The 22,334-nt window shown below is 54.3% G+C and overlaps 1 protein-coding gene across 5 annotated transcripts in view; it reads right to left on the reverse strand.

Moving 5' to 3' along the window:
- Positions 1–2,006: 2,006 nt before the first annotated feature.
- NHSL2 (NHS like 2) overlaps positions 2,007–22,334 on the reverse strand; it is a 180,600-nt gene continuing 160,272 nt past the window's right edge. For all 5 annotated transcript variants that reach the window (XM_050964191.1, XM_050964194.1, XM_050964193.1 and 2 more), the window contains 3 exons: positions 17,531–19,834; positions 16,000–16,132; positions 2,007–11,664 (listed from right to left, as the gene is read on the reverse strand). In XM_050964191.1, the coding sequence (XP_050820148.1) occupies positions 11,349–11,664; positions 16,000–16,132; positions 17,531–19,834 (2,753 nt within the window). In that variant the 3' untranslated portion in view covers positions 2,007–11,348. The remainder of the gene's footprint in view (positions 11,665–15,999; positions 16,133–17,530; positions 19,835–22,334) is intronic.

The following is a 22,334-nucleotide window of genomic DNA, read 5'->3' on the forward strand; positions in this document are numbered from 1 at the left end:
CAGGGAATCCTGGGCCAGAGTGTCTACACTGGCTTTTAACCCTAGATTAAGAATTTCCTGACCCATGCTTGAACCTAGGGTGCTGGCAGCCACACTGCAGTGCACATACCCAGGGCAAAGTAACCATATCCCAGCATGCCTAGTGCTCCCCCCTCCCTGTTGACACTCTAGGCCAGTGGTCCCCAACGTTTCTGTGTGGCAGGCTCCATATGAAAGACGATAGCGGAAGTGGAGCACCCACCAAAATGTCGCCGGATTTCTGCAGCATTTCAGCGGTGACGCCTCTTGATGACGTCAATTGTCGGCGGCGTTTTAGCGGCAGTGAGTGACGTCATCGAGAGATGTCGCAGCCAAAACGCTGCAGAAATTCAGCGGCATTTCGGTGGATGCTCCACCGCCAGCTGGGACATGGATGCATTTAGACCCCTGCTCTAGGCCTAGGAACATGGTGCCCTGTGGGAAAACTACTGTCTATGTTCACGGGCTGGCTGGGCCACTATTCCCACCAAATGCCATTGACATAAATGGTGTTATGTGCTGGGGCAGTGAGGGGGCGGGGGAGGAGATTGCTTATTTTTGGCAGGAGGGCGGAGCTGGGGTGGGGGGGGGTGGTCTTGAGTGCCATGTAGTGTAAGTCAGAATGACGTGATGGAAAAGAAATGTATGGTTGGGGGTTGGGTGGGGTGGAGGGGGGCACAATGGCTTTACAAAATGGCTCAAGCTTATTGGTTTGCACTGAAACACTGGAGGCTCTGAGTGTATGTGTGCCAAGCACAGCTCACTCCTGCTGCAGAGGAATGCCTTAAGTGGGATATATACTGCACCAGAAACACCACATCTGACTAATGTCTTGTAGCCTGGCCTAGCTGGACACTGGTGCCCTGCAGAAGCAGCCTGGGTGCAGCTGCTGGTGCCTTCTGACTCCCACTTTACTGACAAGACTCCCAAAGCAGCAACGTGGTTGACCCATGGGTCTGCTTAATAATCAAGATCTTCAGTGCCTGGCACTCCCCGCTGGGAACCCCAGAACTAGCTACTTCCTTCCCTGCTTCACTCTGCCCAGGATGTGTGGCCCCAGCCCACATGACCCAGCAGGGGGATCGCTGCTCTCCTTCCAAAGATCCCGTCCCTTAAACACACACCCAGCCTGGCTGCTGCCAGCTGCAGAGTGGTGAAGTGCACTCCCAGGAATCGGGGTGTAGTGTGATCCAGCCCTCTGTCCCGCTCCCTTATCCCTGCCCCCACTGCACCTCAGGAGGTTGCAAGGAAGTTTTGGGGGTGGCGCCTGGCAACTTTGATCCCTGCTCCAGGAAAACTCCAGGCAGCAGCAAGTTGGAGCAGGAAGGGAGAGGAGGCTCAGCCAGGCAGCAATGGCACTTCTGGCTGCTGTACTGGCTGCCTGCAGTGCACTCTGCCCCCAGGAGCTATGGGATACATCCGGACGACTCCCGGGACCTAAGTCAAGCCAGGGCTGTACACACAGGAAAGCACTAGGGCTCAGACCCTAGGTCCCAGCTTAACAGCCTCAGTCCCTTCAGCCTGCAGGGACCTGGGACCTAGGTTAGCACAATTACAGTGCAGATGCAAGGAGGGGTTTGCCTTGAGTCCAGGCTCAGAACTGGGCTTACCTGGCTGTGCAGACATACCCTAAGTAGTCTTGGCCAAGCTGCTTTACCTTGCTGGATCTTAGTTTCTCCATCTGTAAAATGGAGCTAATGATACCAGCTTTTGAAAGCTCTGTGAGGTCTATGGCTGGACAGTGCTAGCTAAGTGCACACTATAACTCCTATTTTATATACACACACTCTCTCTCTCTCTCTCTTAAACTTCACACAAGTCCACCTGACAAGGCTTGGGATAGGAACTGTGTAGTCAATAGGTTTTTAATATTTCCACTGTGTTTAAAATGTCTGAACCCCTACTACCCTGCCCTCTCAGAGCTCAACTCTAGGACCTTTCCAGGCAAGGGCTCTGAGGAAGAAAAGCACACACACAGCCAGTGGATGTGACAGTTAATGGAGTTTAACAAGCTTGCAATAGTTAAAAAGTACAACATTCAGAAATATAAAAATGTGGTTTCCCCATCTCTGAGGGCTGTCCAGGGGCAGGGATTGGGCTGACATTGCAAAAGAGGCCACTTACACGGGGGTGGGGGTAGGGGGATGTTTGCATAACACTCAAAAATAGTTCACATTCTTTCATCTTGCCCATGGCTGGCCCACTTAGGACAAACAAGTCCTATATATTTATAGACCTTACTTCAGTCTTTGCTGCACAGAACCAATCCGAGAATTTCATCTTAAGTTCAGTTGGGTGGTGTATGAGGAAACCCATCCCTAGCAGTCCAATTAATTCCCTGTAGTGCTCCAGATCTGCAAAGAGACAGTTCTGTCCTAGGTGCAGATGTTGAACTTGGCAAACAAGAGCCACGTTCTCTGTTAAAGCATTGTGTGGGGGATGCCCTGGCCCCACTGAAGTCTAGGGCAGACCTCCCAGTGACTTCACAAGAGCCAGGATTTCACCCACAGGTTTTTAAGGCTGGGATGTGGAGATTCAAACTTTTATTATATATTTTTTTGTTTTAAAAAAGTGAGTTTTTGATAGTGAAGAAAGTCAAGGGAAGATTCTTTTTCTGAAGCAGCTATTTTCATCAGAATTGTTTTGCAAAGTCCCTTTCTAGCAGGACATTTACAATCCAAGTGCTAAAAATCACGCTTCAGTCACGTCATAAAAAGCCATTGCTAACTGCAGTGTGTAGCATCTTTTTCCTGAGCAATCGTGTGCAATACTGTACATGGTTATTGGCATTTTTTCTTGACCATAAATTCCAGCAGTAGCTTCTCTTTAACAAGTTATTTGTTAAGCACTCAGATTTTACCCTGCGATATGCAACACTTCACTAAGGACATGTTGCTTCTACTAAGGCTTATGTTTCTGCCTGGCCGAAAGACAATTGAGGAATAAATGTCTATGGAAATGCTGAGGCATCTATGAAGCTCATTGTATAACAACTTTGCACAAACTGTTCGAGATGTTCAAGGACTGGAACCCAGGTGGTGCTGGTTTTCGCAGCCACAACTCCAGCTACTGGAACCGAGCAGGAATATCAGATGACCTCAGACTACATTCTAATTGGTCAACAGCATGTTAATAGGGCGAAGGAATCATTCTTCATTTGTTCCACTGACCGAGTGAGGGGATGCTGGCAGCAGAAGGGCTATGGCACATTCCCAGGTGGGTAGCAGTTCCAAAAGAAATCTGGGTTCCCATCTCACCTGTTCTTCCTACGCCAGACACCACTTTGGTGTCAAAATAAAATTGGGGCCTTAACTGGGGGCTGATATGGGCCTCAGCAGGAGACTGAGATTGAAATGGAGAGAATGGTTCTAAACTCTGCCCTGGAGGAGCCATCTAGCAAGTCCAACAGGAAGCTCCAGTGCTGTGTCTTTTGCCTTCCTTTCAAGGTAGAGATATTAGGCATAGACCAATGGCTGGGCCATATTTCAAGCCCCAACCCATGCTGCTTAGACCCAGTCAACATAAATGAGACCAGGTAAATAAGCCAGCTCCTTGGCACTGGAGTCAGCAACTCTGTGAACAGCAGGAGCCCACGGCCTGGTGACAGACCCAGCTGACTGATGTGTGTGTAGTGACTCTTCACCTGCCTTCTCAACATGGCTGTGATTACACGTGGCACTTTATAACATGGAGGCAGGCGCGCTTATTCAACAGAGCACAGTGATTGGCTCACCTCGCTTCATGTGACATAAGAACTTTGTGAGTCACATTCCATGTCTCAGATACACAGGGGACAGAGATGGGAAAGTCCTTCTGGGCCACTGAATCCATCTCCAGGAACATGTGGGATGTGAACTCCAGAGAGAGGGGGTCTGCAATGGGAGATAGACACTACTGTGCAGCTGGGAGAATCTTCAGCCTCAGTGGCATCTGAAGTCTTTCTTCTGGAGACAGCAGGTTTGAAGACTATTGGTGGCAGAGGCAGAAGAAACAACAGTGAAGCTTAGAAATTTGTATGATCTATTTTTCCTGAGTTTCTCAGCCTGGATGTTAATTACAGGCTGAAATTCTGCAAATCCATGACAATGGAAGGAGTAACATGTAATTAAAGAGAACAGAACTGGCAGCATGAAGCGCTGAGCCTCCTTTAGAGCAAAGTACAAAGTCATCTTGGTAAAAATGGGCCAGTAATGCTTCCCCTGGGATAAAGACAGAGCGAGGTGTAAACACAAGAAAGCCTGGTGCTTCTCCAGCAGGATTTCCCTGCCAAGGGAGAAGAGCTGGCTCTCCGCTCTGGGTGAGCTGTGTTCCCAGGAAAACAGTGGAGGTTCTAGGACTGGGTCTAAGAGTATAATTTTGCTCCACAGACTGGTCCCCCAAAGATGACTCTCTAGTGCTGCTTCAGTCAAATCAGAGTGGGGAGGAAACTGTCCAACACCAAATGCAAGACACTCAGGTTTTGTCAGGTCTCATCTGGAACTGGGGCACCCCCCACACACTCATCCCAGAATCCAGTTCAGGTTCTGCTACAGCCACTCAACGAGGGTTATTCCCTTCCCCAGAATGGTGGGTCAGGCACTGATCCTCTATCTGCACCCCCAGGGCTCAGAACTGGCCACAGGTGTATGCCATGTGAGTACTCACCAGGAGCACTGCAAAGATGGACACCATCACCATGCTGTGTGGACCCCTCAGCTCGCAGGGGACTGGAACTTGTAAGATGAAGTGGGGCTGTTTCTGGGGACTGGAGCTCAGAACTCTCGCTAGTGCTGGATTCAGCAGCCTATTCATCTGAGACTGGCAGTGAAAACCGAGCCTGATCACAGCCCCACCCCCGTGTCATCTTCCCAGGCTGCAGGAACCCACCTGGTACTGAAGACACATGGGCCTGCCATTTTCACAGCCTGACTCTCCCACTTCCTCCCTGCTGAATGGACACAACCCCAGCTCCCTCTGCACTGAGTTTGGAGCCTGTTTTCCTGACACAGCCGCAGGGGCCTGATTCTCCTCACTCAGACACCAGGCCAGCGCAGTCAGCTGGGTACAACCCATTAAAGAGAGAACAGAAACAGGCTCATTGTGTCAATCCCGTACCACACCCTCTGACAGAGAGGGACTGTTCATTTCAACACAGGAGCCTGTGACACCAGCTTGGTTGCTTTTCCAGAGACATACCACATCACTAGAGCTCAGTCCAGGGCAGCTGCCATGCTGGTGACAGGAGCAGCACCTTGCATGGTCAGGTACAGCAAGGAGAGATAGCAAACAGTGACTGGTGAGCCGGGAAACCCTTCGGCATGAAATCTCCCAGAAGGGTGGGCTTTTAGCTTCATGTTACAATCCACAGTTGTTCATGGACTGAGGGCTGCCACAAAGCTAACACGTGCTCACTGTAGAGTGTCCGTGGAGCGTCCACTCGACAGGGCCTTGCCCCATGGTGCATGCTGTGCAGATGGAAACATTTGCTATTCCCTGGCCTGGCTGATAGGTGAGTAGCTTAAGAACTTGCGGAAAGGGCACGATTCTGAACAGATCCAGGGGGTTCTGAGGGAAGTGGGTCGAATGATTCATTGTGAATTTAGCCCTTTTTCCAGTTCACAAGCAGTTCCTGGGTTTTTGGCCTTCACAAAGATTTGCTGATTAGTTTGGACCAAAGATTTCCAGTTGGGTTGCGAGCTCTTTACTGTGACTAGCACTAGCTGTTATTCGTGGGGTGTGACTGGTCATTGAAGTCACATGGCATCATTTTGACTCTGATTGGATACCTGAAACTTTTAAAATAGAATAGCACCCACCACTTAACGTGACCTTCACCTGCATGACTATCCAGACAAACCTCCTACCTGTGCCGAAATGCATGGTGCCACCAGGACTGGTGTCTTCCCACATACCCTACTGGAATCTAAATCTTCACCAGCTGGCAATAACGGCCCCGCAAACCCAGCGTTTTTGTCTGTGAAAATATCACAGCTCTTTGCATTATTCAGCCAGCTCTGGTGTTAAGTGCCAGTGCTTCTGCTGGAATCAGTGTGACAGGATCAGGACCTTGAGTCACTGTTGTTCACCATGGTCTGCTGCAGGGTCCTTCTTGTACCATCACATTCCAAAGGGAAGGCCACTCATGGCAGGGCATCACTCTCGGATATCCCATGCCTGTTTTGCCTCAGCCGGTCCTGAATGAGGTGGAGGAGCTGCTGGGCGTGTGCTTGCTTGCTGCGATGAGTTCCTTTCACCACGTGCAAGGGGTCATACACAACAGCACATTGGTATTTAGAGAAATACAGAAGGAAGCAAATTCCAGGTTGTTTTTTTTTTCAAAGCTCCTCCATTAAATGTCAAGTTCTTGTGCACCCGATAGTCATCAGACAGCAACTACTAACTGCCCTGTGTCCCTCAAGTCACGGTTTGATCATTAGGGATCAGGTAGATGTATATGGGCCATGCAAGGTTCTTATTGGTGCCTCACACCCTGGCGGCTTCCAGCCGAAATGTTCTATTCTCCAGGGACCATGGTGAGCTCTGAGCCAGTGGAGGTCTGGCCCTGAAGTCAAGTGAGAAAACGTTGAGATAGAGAAGCCCTGGATTTCAGTGGAGACTCTGCAAACTGGGACAGGTAAATGAGCAAGGCAAGTCCTGCTGCTACCAGATTGGCTGGCAGGGGCTGAGAGCCCCCTGGTCAAGCCAGTTAATCATGCTGTGGTTTGTGCCCCCCAGTTTGTGAGACCCACTTCCAAATACTGTGTTTATATGTTTTGTCTAGAGCGGGGCCTGAAAGGCCAGGGCCAGCCCCAGGAGTCTGGGCCTAGTGGATCTGGACTTTGCTTTTGAGCAGATCTCTAGTTTTCCCCTTTGGTGAATGCTGGACTCTGAATGGGGCTGTTTGTAATGTGAATGTCTGCCTGCCTTGCCCCACCCGCAGCTGGCCCACACTGTGCTGTGTGTGGATCGTGGATGGTGTCTTTGGGGGTATATCTACACTGGAGCAGGAGAGGGAATTTCTAGCTCAGGCAGCCAGACCTGCACTAGCTGGAATCAAGTAGGCATGCTAAAACTAGTGGTGTTGCCATGGCACCGGACGCGGCAGAAGAGGCCAGCTATTTTGAGTGCACTGCCCTCCGAACTCTAGGCCGGGCTTCGGTGCCTGGCCCCCACTTGACACTGCGGCTACACGCAGGCACTAACTTGGTTACTAACACCTCCTGACGTGCCCGGGGCCTGTCTGTGGGGAGCTCCTGGCAGTAGGTTTTAGGATTTACAGTACAATTGGCTAACTTGGCTAGCTTTGGGGGGTTTAATTCTTAGCAATGGAAGGAGAGATTCCAAAGAAAAGCCTGGATAGGGTCAGAGCCCGGAGCACTTCCCATCCCATTAGCACAGCTGTAATGCGCCTGTTAGGACAATCAGACTGTCTCCCCCATGTTGCTGGGGCTGCTAGTGGGAAGGTGCCAGGCACGGACATTGCACAAAACATAGACATGAAGGTTACTGCTGTGATTCCGTCCCATCCAGAGCCGCAGTGCAGGGACAGCACAAGGCGAGCGCACGGCCCTCCTCGTGGGAATGGAACCAAGAATAGGTTTGCACAAGCGCCCCTGAAATGCTGCTGCTGGGCTGAGCTGGCTGAGTGGGGATCGCTGGAACTGGCTCTCTGGTTTGCGAGCCCTGAGCCCTATTCTAGGAGCTGGTTTGTTGCTTGTGACGATGCCCAAACTGGAGGTCACTCCCAGGCTACCTGACTGGCTTGACCTCGTTTGTGAGTCTGGGCACCACTGAAGTCACATGGCAGTGTTTTTGCTCTCTGATTTGATGACAAACTATTTAAGCAGGTGACTCAGAAATCATACCTTTTGCAGGGTGAATAAACCTTGGTGCTACAATCCCTGGGACATTGTATCCGTGAGGCATTTCCCGAGTGCCTGGCCATTGCCAAATGCCTACCAACAACGGCCCCCTTGTGACTGCTCTGCTTACACAAACAGCAGCCTCAAAATTACCTGGCAGAGTTGTGCTGCACCAAAATAAATAACCCTATCACAGCAGGTCAGCTCTGACTTCGTTGCCCCACTGATTTCCCATTCCTCATAAGTCTGGCCTGCGTACAGTCACAGGAAAGCGCGTGGATCTCAACAGAATCCAGGTTCCCACTACATTCACCTGCCTTGTTTTTAGTTATTACTTTGCCTAGCTGTGATGTCTAGTTCAGGAGCAGACCTGTAGAGGACTCAGTCTCCGGGCCTTTCCTAACTATTCATGGATTTGCCTGATGTCTGCCTTTCCTTCCTTTTGCCACTAGGTGTAGCCAGAACAATTCACTGCTTGCGCTGACCCTGGCTCTTTCTCAATGTTGTGGCAGCATCCTGGCCTGTCAGCAGGGAGTTCTCTCTGCACCCCTGTAGCCTCACACACTTGTCCACTGTCTCTGCCTCTCTGCAAAGCGTCATGCATAGCGAGTGCTATATAACTAGAACAGGGACAAGATCACCCATTGCTGCCTACTCCTTCAGGGCATCTCCCCAGGGCCTGGATCCCCCAGCTGCTGCAGAAAGGCTGCCCAGGGAATCAGACCCAGCAGCTAGTTCCAGGGCCATGCTGAGGACTGGGGGCTGCCCTCAGATGAACGTGCTGCTGGCTCCTTCCATGCTGCCATCACCCCATCTCCTGCTATGTGCTCCTTGCATGCAGCATGCCAGAGCCTGGCAGGGGGGCTGATGGGAAGCAGACAGCTGCACCTTTGATCACAGCACTGGCAGGTTGTTTCCCCCCATTTTTATTATTATTATGTTAAAAATATTAAGTGAGCAGGCTGAGTGTCTTTGCTCAGTGTGTTTCTGCGCCAGCAGCTCTCGGGACTGACAGGGAGTGAGGGGAAAGCAGGCTGGGGAAAGCATCTCATTTGGTAAAATATCAATACAGGCCCTTGGGACTCTGTAAGGTGCTGAGTCACCAGGAGTGCAGGGTGCTCACAGGATCGGGCCCCGACTCAGCAATGCAAACATTTCAATAGCTTTGCTTTAAAGCGAGCAATTCCCCAAATCCACTGCTGATTTGCTTCCACGAGAGCACAGGGGCTGCGTGCGAGGGAGCTCACAGTGCTATGCGTGTGAAGGGGGGAACCTGACAGATGCATTCACAGAAATTGGACTTGTGAAAGTCTGTTGTGATTTGGAGGCATTTTGTATCCGATCCAGGAGGACACTCAGGAGAGGGAAATCTGTTACCTGAAAGCCAAGAATGGGGCCAGAGCAAACCCCTGACCCAACACTCTTCACCTTGGAGGGGTCTGAAATCCAGTTATGGCTCAGGCACCTCTCAGACAACCCAAAGCTGTCTAGCAGGAAGCAGGCCAGCCAGCCCAGGGGCTTGCAGTGCAAGTGCCAATGGGGAGTAGGGCACTGCCTGAGTGTGTGTTGGGGGCTGGGGATGGAAGCAGGCTGGGGCCTCAGCTCTTCAGTGATTGTCACCGCATTCAAGGCGGGGTTGGGCTGCTGCCAGGCAACCTGTACATAACCCGGCCAGGATTTGTGCATCCTTGTCACATCAGCAGCCACCCACTGTGCGTGTGACAAGTGTGCACGGAGCAGAATGGCCCAGCTGTGTGCACATACAGTGCTCCTGTGTCACAGGAACATGGCGCCTGGCTCAGCCCAGGCGTAACTCCGCCGAACAGCAGCCTGCCTGCATCGGAGGGAACACCAGAGCATGGGTAAAGTGTGTTTTGTGAGCAAGGTGACGGACTCCTCAGATATACTAGAGGGAAGGCGGGCAGGCCGGTGCGAGATAGCTGAGGTCAGATCAGATTGATAGGTAAGAGTTTGTCTTACGAAGGAAAATAAGCCATGCCTAGCACCTCCTGAGACACGACTCTCATCTGATTCACAGGAGAGGAGTGGTCTCTTTCCTCAAGGCCAGCTACAATATGGTTTGGGCAGAACTCCCCAGGGCTTGTCTCTGGGATGCTTGGTGTCTGGGCAGGGAGGACCATGCTGTGGGTCCCTCCCGTGCTCCGTGCCAGTAGGACCCTAGACTCTCTAGACTGTTTCCAGCAGGGGCAGGAGGAACCAGGCTCTGAAGATTCCTGGTGAGGCTGAGTCCATGGACTCCTATGATGCCCTTCAATCCTATGAGACACACAGAGCCAGCGGAGGAGACACAAGCCATTTTGCCAATGACTCGCTAAGTGCCTCTAGCTAAGTCGGTCTTCAGCAAGTTGCTTCAACCTTCACATTTCCTTTGCAGAAAAGCACTTCCTTTTGTAGGTCGGCTGGGCCAAAGTCATCCTGAACAGAATCCCAAGGGTAGCCAGACTACACCAAGGATCCGTTTGCCCCAGGCACTTGCCATTTCAGGCCTTGGTCCTGCTAAGAGCATGTGGCCCCTTGTGCCAGACAGAATCCCACTGGGCTGAGCACACAGCACTCATGGCAGGGCTGGGCCTAGTCTTGGCTTGCTCCCTCTCTGATTATCAGTGCTGGATGTTCTTTCCTTTTGGCTGACAACAGGCCCAGTTCTCTCCCCGCAGCATTACCAGGGGCTGGCAGCTGGCATCGAGTTGATGGTGGAAGCTCTCAGAAGAGTGTTAGAACTGGCCAGTGAGTGACTGAGGGTCGCTTTGGTTGAACAATGAGTCTGAAGCATCTTGGTTCTTCCAAAGCAACCTACATTCTAACTGGCCTTTCCGTCTCTGCTGCCGGGAATTTCCATCTGTTCAGCTCAACTCAACACTGGGGACTTTGCCCAGGGAATGAAAATTACAAGATCAAATGAAAGAGAAAAAACATCATCAACATTTTGCATGATCAAAGCCATTTAAAGTACCACATGCCATAGCGACTAAACAGTTTCAAGCTAGCTTGGTCGTGGACACTAGGTTACAACTGGAGCTGAACTGGAGTCCGTTTGCAGAGCCCCAAAGAGCAGGAGGGAAGTCCACATTTGTCATCGGACCCTGGAAATAAATGGGAAGCCCACTATCATCTGATGATGGCCCTGCTCATGATGACTGATGTCTGCCTTCTCCATTCCACAGCCGTCTCCTTCCACTGTATCTCCACCAGAAACAATGCCAGTAGCCGATTGCACAGGGGTACGGGCTCTGTAGTTAAGACAATTACCTTCCATCTGCTGGAGTCCCCAGGGAGACACAAAAAAGATTCGTAAATTGCCAATAAAGAAAGGAAAAAATGATATAAATCCCAGCAGGACCGGATGTCTTCACAGCACCAGCCTGGGAGGGTGCAGCCCCTGCAGCTGAAGCTGGGCTTTGAAGAGCCAGCATAAACTCCCAGCAATGCTGTCTCCACCCCTCCCTGGCCAGGATGAACTCGGGGTGGTCAGGGCTGGGTTCTGGCACCACTTGGGTTGTCTAACTCGGGGGCGAACTCCATCATGACCCGCCGAGCCAGTGGATTTGTGCTCTTGAGAAGCTCTGCTGCGGAGGTGCGAGTCCCGGGACTGGCCTTGCTGCCTTTCTTCTGTAGCAGGGCCTTGAAGTCTTCATTCCGACTGGAGGCTCTGCCGGGGCCACCCCCCACTGGGGGGGACTCGCAGGCTGGAAGCCCGGCTGGGTTCTTCACTGGGGAGTGCGAATTCTGCCTGCTGCCAAAGGCATCTCCTGGCTCCTTCCAGCCCAGCAGCTTCCTCTTCGACCTAAAGACAAAAGAAGCCTATGGTTGGCGTGCTGTGGTGGTGTGTGCCAGTTCCTGAGGTGGAGGTGCTCACAAAGGAACATTCCCCACAATCCCTAGGCAGATGGCTGCATCCCACCCATAACTGTGGTTTATGCCTGACCCCCAGATCGGCTGTGCCCCCACTGCAACCCGGAAATGTTTCATCCACTGGAAACTTATGTATAACAGCAAATCCAGCATGGTCAATCAGTGCCAAGAGGTGCAGAACCCAGTTACTTCACTGAGCACCATGGCATAACATAGAATAGAAAAGGGGTTGGTAACCTTTCAGAAGTGGTGTGCCGAATCTTCATTCATTCACTCTAATTTAAGGTTTCGCATGCCAGTAATACATTTTAACGTTTTTAGAAGGTCTCTTTCTATAGATCTATACTATATAACTAAACTATTGTTGTGTGTAAAGTAAATAAGGTTTTAAAAATGTTTAAGAAGCTTCATTTTAAATTAAATAAAATGCAGAGCCCCCTGGACCGGTGGCCAGGACCTAGGCAGTGTGAGTGCCACTGAAAATCAGCTCACATGCCGCCTTCGGCACCCGTGCCATAGGTTGCCTACCCCTGGAATAGATTCATAGAGAATATATATACATCACCGAGAACAGGCCAAATTCACCCCTGGTGCCAGCCCCTGAAGTCAGTGGAGCTGCTTTAAGTATGAATCTGGCCCAACACTGCCTGCAAAGGACTCTCAGGTCGGTGAGAGGTCCTGGCCTGGCAGCTCTGGACCCTGACCCTCTTCCCCCTGGAGTGAGGAGAGCAGAGGCAGAAGCAGGGAGTGCTAAATTCTACCATGGTGCCACCCTCCCGCTTGTCCCAGTGCCCAGACAGGAGGGGAGGGGAGTTCAGCCTCTAGGGCACTTGGCACATCCAGTGTTTGGCTAGCAAGGGGGACAACTGGGGCCACTGGTGATGGGGGGAATGTGCTGTGGATAGTGGGAACTGCATTGAACCCACCCACTTCCCTTCCGAGAGGCCACAGAGCAGCCAGTAGGTGGTGATGACCAGCGAGGAGCTACAGACTCCCCAGTCCCCAGCTGCCCCACAAGCCCGCCAGCACAGTGCTGTCCAGCTCCTGTGACAAGCCCTGGCTCCCTGGCAGAACTGCACAGTGCCTGGCCAAAGGGCTGCTGCCTCAGCCAGTGCAGACAGATGGGAGCCCTGGCCTGGTGCTGTTCCCAGGGTCATCTCTGTGGCTAGGCCAGTCCCAGGCACAAAGGGCTCCTGGGGGCACAGGGTGAGACTCGGGTTCCATGTCTGGCCCTGTGCTGAGAGTGGGCCAGGAACACAAGTTCTGAAAAAAAGGCAGCTGGCTGCCCAGGGCTCTCTGTGGAGATGCAGCGCTGCCCAGCGTCCTGTAGAGAAATCCATCCAGGCTTTAGAGACGTGTGACGTTGCGCTCTATATGATTTTATGAAAGTGTGCTGATGAGTGTGAATATAATGTAAATAAAATATGCTTCATGCAAAAGGTCTCTTGTAAGGTATCCTTACAAAGCTTATCATCTACTGAGTGTGGTCATCCTATTTGTATGTATGTATCATTCTTGTATCTGAAACTAGAAATATGAAGTATAACTCTGAGGGCCAGTAGTGTAGCTAGGGGGGAAGCCGGGGGAGCAGCCGCTCCCCCACTGAGCAGAAGTGGCGCATTCTCAGTTTCCTGGTGCCTTTGTACTCACCCAGGGAAGCAATAAAAAGAATAAAAAGGCGCCATCCCCTGCAGTGCTTTTATTTTACTCACCTGGCGGCACTCTGGGTCTTTGGCGGCACTTTGGCGGCGGGACCTTCACTCGCTCTTGGTCTTGGGTGGCATTTAGGTGGCAGGACCTTCAGTGCCGCCGAAGACACCCGGAGCAAGTGAAGGGCCCACTGCCGAAGACCTGGAGCACTGCCGGGTGAGTAAAAGCGCCGCAGTGGGTGGCACCTTTTTTTTTTTTTATTGCTCTCCCTGTTCCCTCCACCTGGCTATGCCACTGCTGAGGGCCTATTGTAATTATGCAAAGTGTGGGCCATTAATGGTGGTTTGGAATCTTGATGGCTCCCATCAGCCAGGACAACTGACTGTGGATGGCTCTGTTTGCAGGCAGGCCTTCCTGTGAGTCAGGCTGGGAGGAATGAAGGCTTGGGGTCTTATAGTGACATGTGATCATGTCACCTGAACTGGAATCCATCTTTAACCTGGTGTTTTTCCATTGAGAAGGAGGTGTGGCAACCCAAAGGGAAAAAGGATTCCTGAATTATGCAAAAGATATATAAGTGGATGGAAGAGAACAGGGGTCTGCAACCTTTCAGAAGTGGTGCGCCGAGTCTTCATTTATTCACTCTCATTTAAGGTTTCACGTGCCAGTAATACATTTTAACGTTTTTAGAAGGTCTCTTTCTATATGTCTGTATTATATAATTAAACTATTGTTGTATGTAAAGTAAATAAGGTTTTCAAAATATTTAAGAAGCATCATTTAAAATTAAATTAAAATGCTGATCTTACGCCACCAGCTTACTTAGCTCGCTGCCAGCCTGGGGTCCTGTTCACCTAAGGCCAGCAGCAGGCTGAGCAGGGCCTGCGGCTGGGACCCCAGACCTAGGGGTGGGGGTGGGGTTCAGGGGTCAGGGCAGAGGGCTGGGTGGGGTTTAGGGCAGAATGCTGGGGTGTGTCGGGGGGTTCAGGGATCAAGGCAGAGGGCTGGGGTGTGTAGGGATGTAGGGCAGAAGGCTGGGTGTGTAGGGAGTTCAGAGCAGAGGGATGGGGGCTGTGGGGGTGCAGGGCAGAGGGATAGGGGTGTGGGGGGTGCAGGGCAGAAGGCTGAGTGTGTGTGGGGGGGTCAGGGCAGAGGGTTGGGGTGCTCCCAGCCCCCTGTCCTGAGCGGCTCATGGCAGGGGGCTGGAAGGGATATGCCCTGTTCTACCCCCTTCCCCATGGCCCCGTCCCTACCTCTCTCTGCGTCCTCTACGGAGCTGCCTGCATGCTGCCGCTCTTCCCCCTCCCCCTCGCTAGGGCCATCAGCTGATTGGCGCAGGGAAGGAGAGGGCGCGGGGCAGGAAAGCACCATGCTGGGGGAAGAAGCCGGGGAGAGGGAAGCTTGGCTGCCACAGGATCAAGCTTCTGCCTCCTGCCCCTGCAGGGGAGAGCGGTGGATGGGGGAGGGGGGGAGGCTGAGTGGGGCTGGGTGCCGGGACTGTGGCAGACAGCTGCGTGCCATTCAAAATCAGCTTGTGTGCTGTAGGTTGCCGACCCCTGAAACAGAACAAAGGAGGCGGCTATCATGAGAACTCCCCTAGCTACCACCTGAGCTGGAACAAGGGCTGCACCAGGGGAAAGGACCGTGCCCAGACTAGGAAAGCGTCCAGTCTGTGAAATAAACTTATTGAAACATCTCTGAGGGTGAGATTTTATCTGTATTCAGGTTTCTTACTGTATTAGACATAAACTTGCGTGTTCTATTTTATTTTGCTTGGAAATTCACTTTGTTCTTTGTTCTGTCTGCTATTACTTGGAACCACTTAAATTCTACTTTCCGTATTTAATAAAATCACTTTTTACTTATTAATTAACCCAGAGAATGTATTAATCCTGGGGGGGAGGTAAACAGCTGTGCATGTCTCTGTATCAGTGTTACAGAGGGTGAACAATTTATAAGCTTTGTACAGGGTAAAATGGATTTATTTGGGGTTTAGACCCCATTGGGAGTTGAGCATCTGAGTGTTAAAGACAGGAACACTCTTTAAGTTGCTTTCAGTTAAGTCTGCAGCTTTGGGGCACGTGGTTCAGACCCTAGGTCTGGGTTGGAGCAGACTGGCATGTCTGGCTCAATAAGACAGGGTGCTGGAGTCCCAAGCTGGCAGGGAAAGCAGGGGCAGTAGTAGTCTTGGCACATCAGTTGGCAGCTCCCAAGGGGGTTTCTGTGATCCAACCCGTCACACCGGCCTCTCGATGAGCAACGGGTCTAGCACCACCAGAGTGGCCGGGGCTTGCTGCAGAAGGCCCTGAGTGCCCTGAGACACACAACTAGAACTGGGGTGCCATGCCACAGCCATCTCTCTTGCCCTGGTCTGCTCAGGGCACTCAGTGTTTGGGGTGGGGGCCAGGCCAGTAGCCCAGGAGACAGAGGGGCCTTGTTTATCCTCCCAGCCAGTACTGGCCTCACCCAGATGAGTTTATCTCCATGGCCTGCTCAGTCCTCGGCTCTGCGGAGACCAGCCCCCAATTACTGCCTGCTGGGCCAGAGACTCCCAGAGGCCGACGGTGGGTAAATGCGATGGGGGTGTGGGTTTTCCATTCACAACGTGAGCTGGTACCTGTGGATGACGGTAAATAGATCCTCTGTCGTACGACTCGTCACAAATACATCATCATCCTCTTCCACTATCGACTCAGCTGTTTTGTCACTTACAAAACTCCTCTCATCAGCGCTGAGCTCCACGGAATCGCCTAGATAGAGGGAAGAAGAACCGTGAGCTGGGCTTGCTGAGAGCAGGATGGAGTGGCGGGGGGCCTTTCCCAGGAGATGTGTGGAGTCAACCCCTTGGAGCAAGCTGAGGATACCTGTATCCATATGTGTGCCTGCCGCGGGCACCTCTAGGTAACCTGGCTCTGCACATTCCTGTAGCTCAACAGGAGCAGAATCCCAGAGTTAGTGCCAGCAGCACCTGTCCTGCCTGCCTCCCCAGGCACTGCGACTGACCAGATGGCACGAGCACGCAGCTCCACTTCCTGCACACACGTACCACTCGGGAGACACCTCGGCTACAATGAGACTCAGGCAATGAGCAGGCAGGGCTCTGACCCTGCAGTCCTCGCACAGTCTGGCTGCTGGCCATGGGAGGTCTCTGACTGGGCGTCCCAGGGTGCCCTGGCCACATCCCGGCATGGGCAGCTGCCTACCAGCTCTGCTGAGCACTTCTCACCATTACACCCCCTCTGAGGAACGCACCCAGCCCTGACTGGGCTGTGGGGAAACGTGGCAGAGAGGAGCCAGCCACAGCGATAGCTGCAGCCAAAGTCAGGACTCCTCATGTGCACAGAACTGGCTACAGCGCGGCTGGACGTTCTCTGCCCTGTGCTCACCAGCTGTTTGTCCAACCTCTCCTCCCCTAGCCTCACTCCACATCCCCCCCTTACCCTCCTCCTCCCTCCCAAGTAGATGAACCCTTCTTAAGTGCCTCCCCACTTGCTGCCCTGCCATGGGTCGCTCTGCTGGGGTGTTCTGCCCCTTCCCCATGTCTGCCCTGGCTAATGGACCGTGAGAACTGTCTGTGATGCTGTGTCTGTACAGCGCCTAGCACAGCAGGGCCCGTTGGCACCATTGCAATGGACATGTTAGCTAATAATACCCACTTCCCCTCCTCAGCCAAGGGAGCCTTCCAGTGCCCCTGGGGCGGGCAGGCCAGAAGAGACCTGCTGACAGGAGCCTAGCAAGCCAGTGCTAGGACAAGGGCTAAACTAGTCAGCTGCTACCTGTCTGCCAGCACTTACTCCACCCTGCCCTTCGGGGCAGCCCACTTCCCTTGCAGACACGTTCCTCTCTCTACTGGGTCTGTTACAACTCTGTGCTGGTCAGCAGCTGCCACGCTTTGCCACAGAGGTGGCTGCTTTTCAAGGTGGGGCAATCCCTGTGCAGCAGTGTGGGTGGAGCTCTGGGGTCTAACACTGACGCTATCGAATGGTGTCTGGCCACGCCGCAAGGAGCTGCGTGGCCAAGGCTGTGCACCCGGGTGTGCAGTGAGCCACACAGAGGCAGCAGCCAGACTCCCCAGCTAGCTGCACATGGCAGCGATTCCCAAGCCATGCCCGGGCTGCTGTGGGGGGCAGAGCATCTGTGACACTAACCTGCAGGAATCTCCCCAGGCGTGGCAGCAGCTGAAGGGCTCGAGTTCTTTTCCATGGCCTCGGGTGATGGCAGGTAGTCTGCGTCTGGGTCACAGCAGCTGGTGTCCTCATGCAAGGTGATGATGGGGCTGGGTGTTAGCCTGGGATCCCCCGGGCAGGCTCCCAGGTGGGGCGGAGGAGGGGTGAGCGGCAGGTACAGCACACTGGGCTTCTTGGGGACGGGGGGTGGGACTTTGGCTTTCCTCTTCTCCCCCTCGGGCCCATGGGGGGTGCCGCTCCTCTCCAGCTGGGCTCTGGGCTCCTCCTCCAGACTGCTCTGGGACAGTCGCCGCGATCCTGAGAAAAAGATCCCTGGGCAGCCCTGGGAGGGCTCTAGTGGAGAGGGAGGCTCTCCGGGGCTCCTGGGCTCTGGGCTCCTCTTAGGCTTGGGTTTCCGAATGACCATGTAGATGTCCTGCAGCCCCCTCTCCTGGGCAGAGGTGTCCTGTGACATGGGTGGGGAGGTGGGAGATGCCAGGGGAGACTCCTCCTGCAGAGGCGGGGGCTTGGCCATGATGTTTGGGGGCCGTTTGGCCAGTGGTGGCTTCTCTGCAACAGGTGGCTTCGCTTTCCTTCCCGGAAGTGGTATGGCATCGCCCCCATGCTCCTCGGCATGGTCTGGACTGTCCAGGTCATCCTCTGGCTCAGATCTGCTGACAGAGCGCAGGCGCACGGACCTCAGGTCCGACTGGGTGACCACGGGCATGACGGGCTGGATTGGGCTTGTCTTTGGGCCAAGCTTGGTCCCGAAGGTGGAGTCCGAATGATGCCGGCTCACCTTGGTCTTCCCCTTGAGTGAGATCTTCAGCCCAGAAAGGTCCAGGTGCATTAGCGGCGTGACAGGCAGGTCGAAGGAGAGCCGGGACTTGGGGCTTTTTTCCATGGGTGATGGAGGGGGCAGGGAGGACTTCCTTTCGGGCACTAGCGGCCTCACCCTGACGGTCTGGTGGGGAGAATGCCCAAGAATCACCGAGGTGGGGATGGTGGGTGTTGGGGTCTCCGACTGGCTGGAGTAGCCACTAGAGGGGGACATCAGCCTCGCGGGCTGCCCCGTGGAGGAGATCTTTAGCTCCACTTCTGTGGAGAGCTGGGAGGGCGTGGTGGCCCTGGAAATAGAGGGGGAGGGGAGGGACTCGGAGCTGCCCTGAGTCTTCGTGCATTCGATCACAGTGGTACCCGTGGCAGTACTGGAACTGGACAGGGACCGGTAGGGATCGCTGGCTTTCCAGTCTGTTAGGCACCAGTGCTGGGATAAATGCCCGCCATCCAGGTCCCTCACAGGAGGCACTGCTGTGTTACCCTGGGTGTCCGTGGGCACCATGCCACAGCCCTGAGGATCTAAGGGGAGACAAAGGCTCTTGGGCCGCAGCTCCTTTGGCAGCGCTGCGCCAAGCTCTGTGCTGAGCCCCTGCCCGTCTTTAATCAGTGAGACGCTGCGCATGGGGGGAGACGGCTTCTTCTTTGCCTTCTTGAGAGAGATGCTCTTGGAGCGGCGCCTCCGCTGGGCATCCTGCTCCACCCCCAGGGAGACATTGTCCGTGCTGGTGCTGCCCTCAGAGCTAGCGCTGGGGTAGCTCAGGGCGTAGGTCCCGCTGCCTCTCCTGTTCTCAGGGTAAATGATGTCCACAGAGCAGAGCGAGCCTGAGTCTGTGGGCACAGACAGTGACCTCTCGCGGAAGGGGCAGGCCCTGACTCCCAGCTCCAGCCGGGAGGGTGTGGCCTCCTCTGCGTCACCAGCCAGGAAAATCACCTTGGCCTCTCTCCCCTCAGGTGTCTGGCTGCTGGCAGCATTCAGTGAGGACTCTGGAGCAGTACAGGGGAACACATGGGGCCCATTGCTTCCTGGCTGCTCGTCTTTCGCGATGAAGAAGGAGGCTGCACCGTCGCAGTGCTCAGGCGAGCCCAGGGCTGGAGATTCCAGGGAGCCGCCGGGTGAGGGATACGCTGCGGCCTCCTCAGCCAGGCTCAAGCAGTTGAAGGAAGCCGTGTTCCAGGGAGGGGAAAAAGTGGTGTCCTTTGGCCCGTTGCAGGCAGGGCTGGTGCAAGCCATGGTTGTGCTCTCCATCCTGGCAGGAGGCTGATAGCAGGACACCTGCAGGCCTCCCCCGAGGTCACTGAATGTCTTTCTCAGTGGTGCTGCTAGGGTCTGCGGGGTGCAGGGCTGCTGGGACACGCTCTTCCCATTTGCAGCCTCAGGGACAAAGCTGCAGGAGACCGACTCCCCTATGGTCGTGTGCGGCATGAACATGGGGCCGTTGCTGCTGCCTGCAGGGACAGACACAAGGACAGGTCAGCACTGAGCGAACGGCTAGTGGAGCTCTGGCCGCAGGATGGGCTAGCAAGCCGCACACTCACCCACTGCCCACGGAGAGCTCTGGGAATGACACACACCTACTTGCACCACACTCGGCAGGTGCGGGTCTGTGCGGCACCCAGAGCCCTGGCTGGCCTGCGCTCTGACCTGCTACCTGGTGTCAGCGCGGTGCTGAGCTCTGCCTGGCCTCTGAATAGAGTGAGAGCTGGGCCTGCCCTGAACAGAGGAGACCCTCTATGTGACAATCTCCTTGCCATGCAAGGCAGGCTCAGCCATCTGCAGCATCAGTGCCCCACTCTGCACAGTCCTGCGTTCATGTAGGGGAGGAGTGGGACAGGGCACGCAGGGGGATGGATGAGCTGTTCTCTCTGTCCTCCTGCCCCAATAGTGGAGCAGAGACCTTGGCCCTGCTAGGTCAGGTGCAGTGGAGCCAGTGTGGAAGGCCAGGGTTCCTGTAGAAATGACCCTGTTCCCCAGGGTCCAGGCAGACCCTTGGGGATGCACCAGCTTTACGAGCCTGCATAGAGGGTTCCTCTGGGGAGGATCTGACCAGCGGGTTCCAGTCTGGACAACCTGGCTATGCGGGTCTAAAGGGCCTAGCTGGTCTAGAGCTGTGCCCAGCCCTTGCCTTGTGGCAGAATGAGCGGCTGGGGGCTGCTGACTCCCTGGGAATCAGAGCCACTGCTGGAGGTGGTGGGGAACAGAAGTGCCCCAAATCCACCAGGGGCAGAAGAAGCGAATGCTGGGGAAAGCCAAGGGCCCTGCACTGGCACCTGCAGCTTACCCCTGAACATTAGGAAGGGGCACAGGAATGAACCCCCAGGTGCCCCCAACGTTGCAATTTAACATGGCTGGATGCAAGCCCCCTTCCTGGGCGCAGGCTTTGGCATCACTTCCCTACCCCAGGGATGGGAGAGCACCCACTGTCTGGTACTGTCTGCTGGACCTTGCGGTCCCCCACGGTGAATCCATGCAGGCCTGCAAGTGCCAGAGGGGCTGCCCCCAAGACGGATCAGAGCAGGGACCTTTCCACTGGGAGTGAGAGAGCGCAGGAGCCCTGAGAAAGGCATCACCCCTCACTTTCTGCCCCCGCTCCTAGGGCGGGAGGTACTTCACCCCACTGGTAACACCAGACTCAGACTTGCCCTCCCTCCTGAATTAGCTGTTCAGAGCTCCCTGCAAAGCAAGACACCCCACTGTGCTCTGCTCCCCGCTCATCCCTAGGGCTTTCAGGGCACAGCTCTCCACAGAGCACAGCAGCACCCGGGCTAACGAGGGCCCAGACCTGAGAAGCGTGGAGCAGCCTCTGCTCCCAGTGACAGCTGTGCATGCAGCACCTCGCAGGACCTGGTTCCCTGGGTCAAGCACACGGAGCCATGTAGCTGCTGCTCCCCCAGGGACTCCTTGCTGTGACCCAGCAAGGGTTGCAGGGCAGGAGCTCCTCCTGCCCTGGACTGGCCAGGGAGGTAGGGGTTTGCAGCTGCAGTCAGTTTAGGAGCAGGATCTGGCTGGGCTGAAGTCTCACAAGCTGTTCTCACTAGGTTTTGGCCAAATCCAGCCTGGATCTGGAGATTGGGCCCCTCTGGACTGGAGGCAGCTGGACCCAGAAAGGATGGTTACCTGTTCCGTAACTGGCATTCTTCGAGATGTGTTGCTCAGGTGTATTCCACAGTAGGTGTGCATGCTCGCCACGTGGACCAGTGCTGGAAGTTTTTCCCTTAGTAGTACCCGTAGGGGGGAGCACCACTGCGACCCCTGCAGTGGCGCCTCTGTATCGCGCTATAAGGGGAGCTGCACACTCCCCCCACCCTTGGTTCCTTCTTGCCAGACAACTCCGACAGAGGGGAAGGAGAGCGGGATGTGGAATACACCTGAGCAACACGTCTCGAAGAACACCAGTTACGGAACAGGTAACTGCCCTTTCTTCTTCGAGTGATTGCTCATGTGTATTCCACAGTAGGTGACTGCAAGCTATAGCTGATGGAGGTGGGTAGGAGTTTAAGGGTTTCTGGGACGGAGTTCCGCTCTACCAAACCTGGCGTCATCCCGTGCTTGGGAGATGATTGCATAATGTGAAGAACAGGCTAACTAGAGAAGCTTCAGTAAGGCTGGAGCCTGAAGTTCCAACTTACTTCACTGGCAGCAAGAAGGAACCGAGGGTGGGGAGAGTGCGCAGCTCCCCTTATAGCGCGATATAGAGACGCCACTCCAGCGGTCGCAGCGGTGCTCCCACCGTATGGGTACTGCTAAGGGAAAAACTTCCGGCACCGGTGCACATGGCGAGCATGCACACCGCCTGTGGAATACACCTGGGCAATCACTCGAAGAAGAATGACAGGAGAGAGGTGAACTCGAGGCAAACTTTCCCCAGCCCACAATGGAGAGGGACTGGGATTGCAGGTGCCAGCCCCAGCTCCAATGCTTTGCTCAGTGCATCCTGGGGCGTGGGGT

The sequence above is a fragment of the Gopherus flavomarginatus genome, chromosome 8 (genome assembly GCF_025201925.1).
Source record: "Gopherus flavomarginatus isolate rGopFla2 chromosome 8, rGopFla2.mat.asm, whole genome shotgun sequence".
Classification (NCBI taxonomy): domain Eukaryota; kingdom Metazoa; phylum Chordata; order Testudines; family Testudinidae; genus Gopherus; species Gopherus flavomarginatus.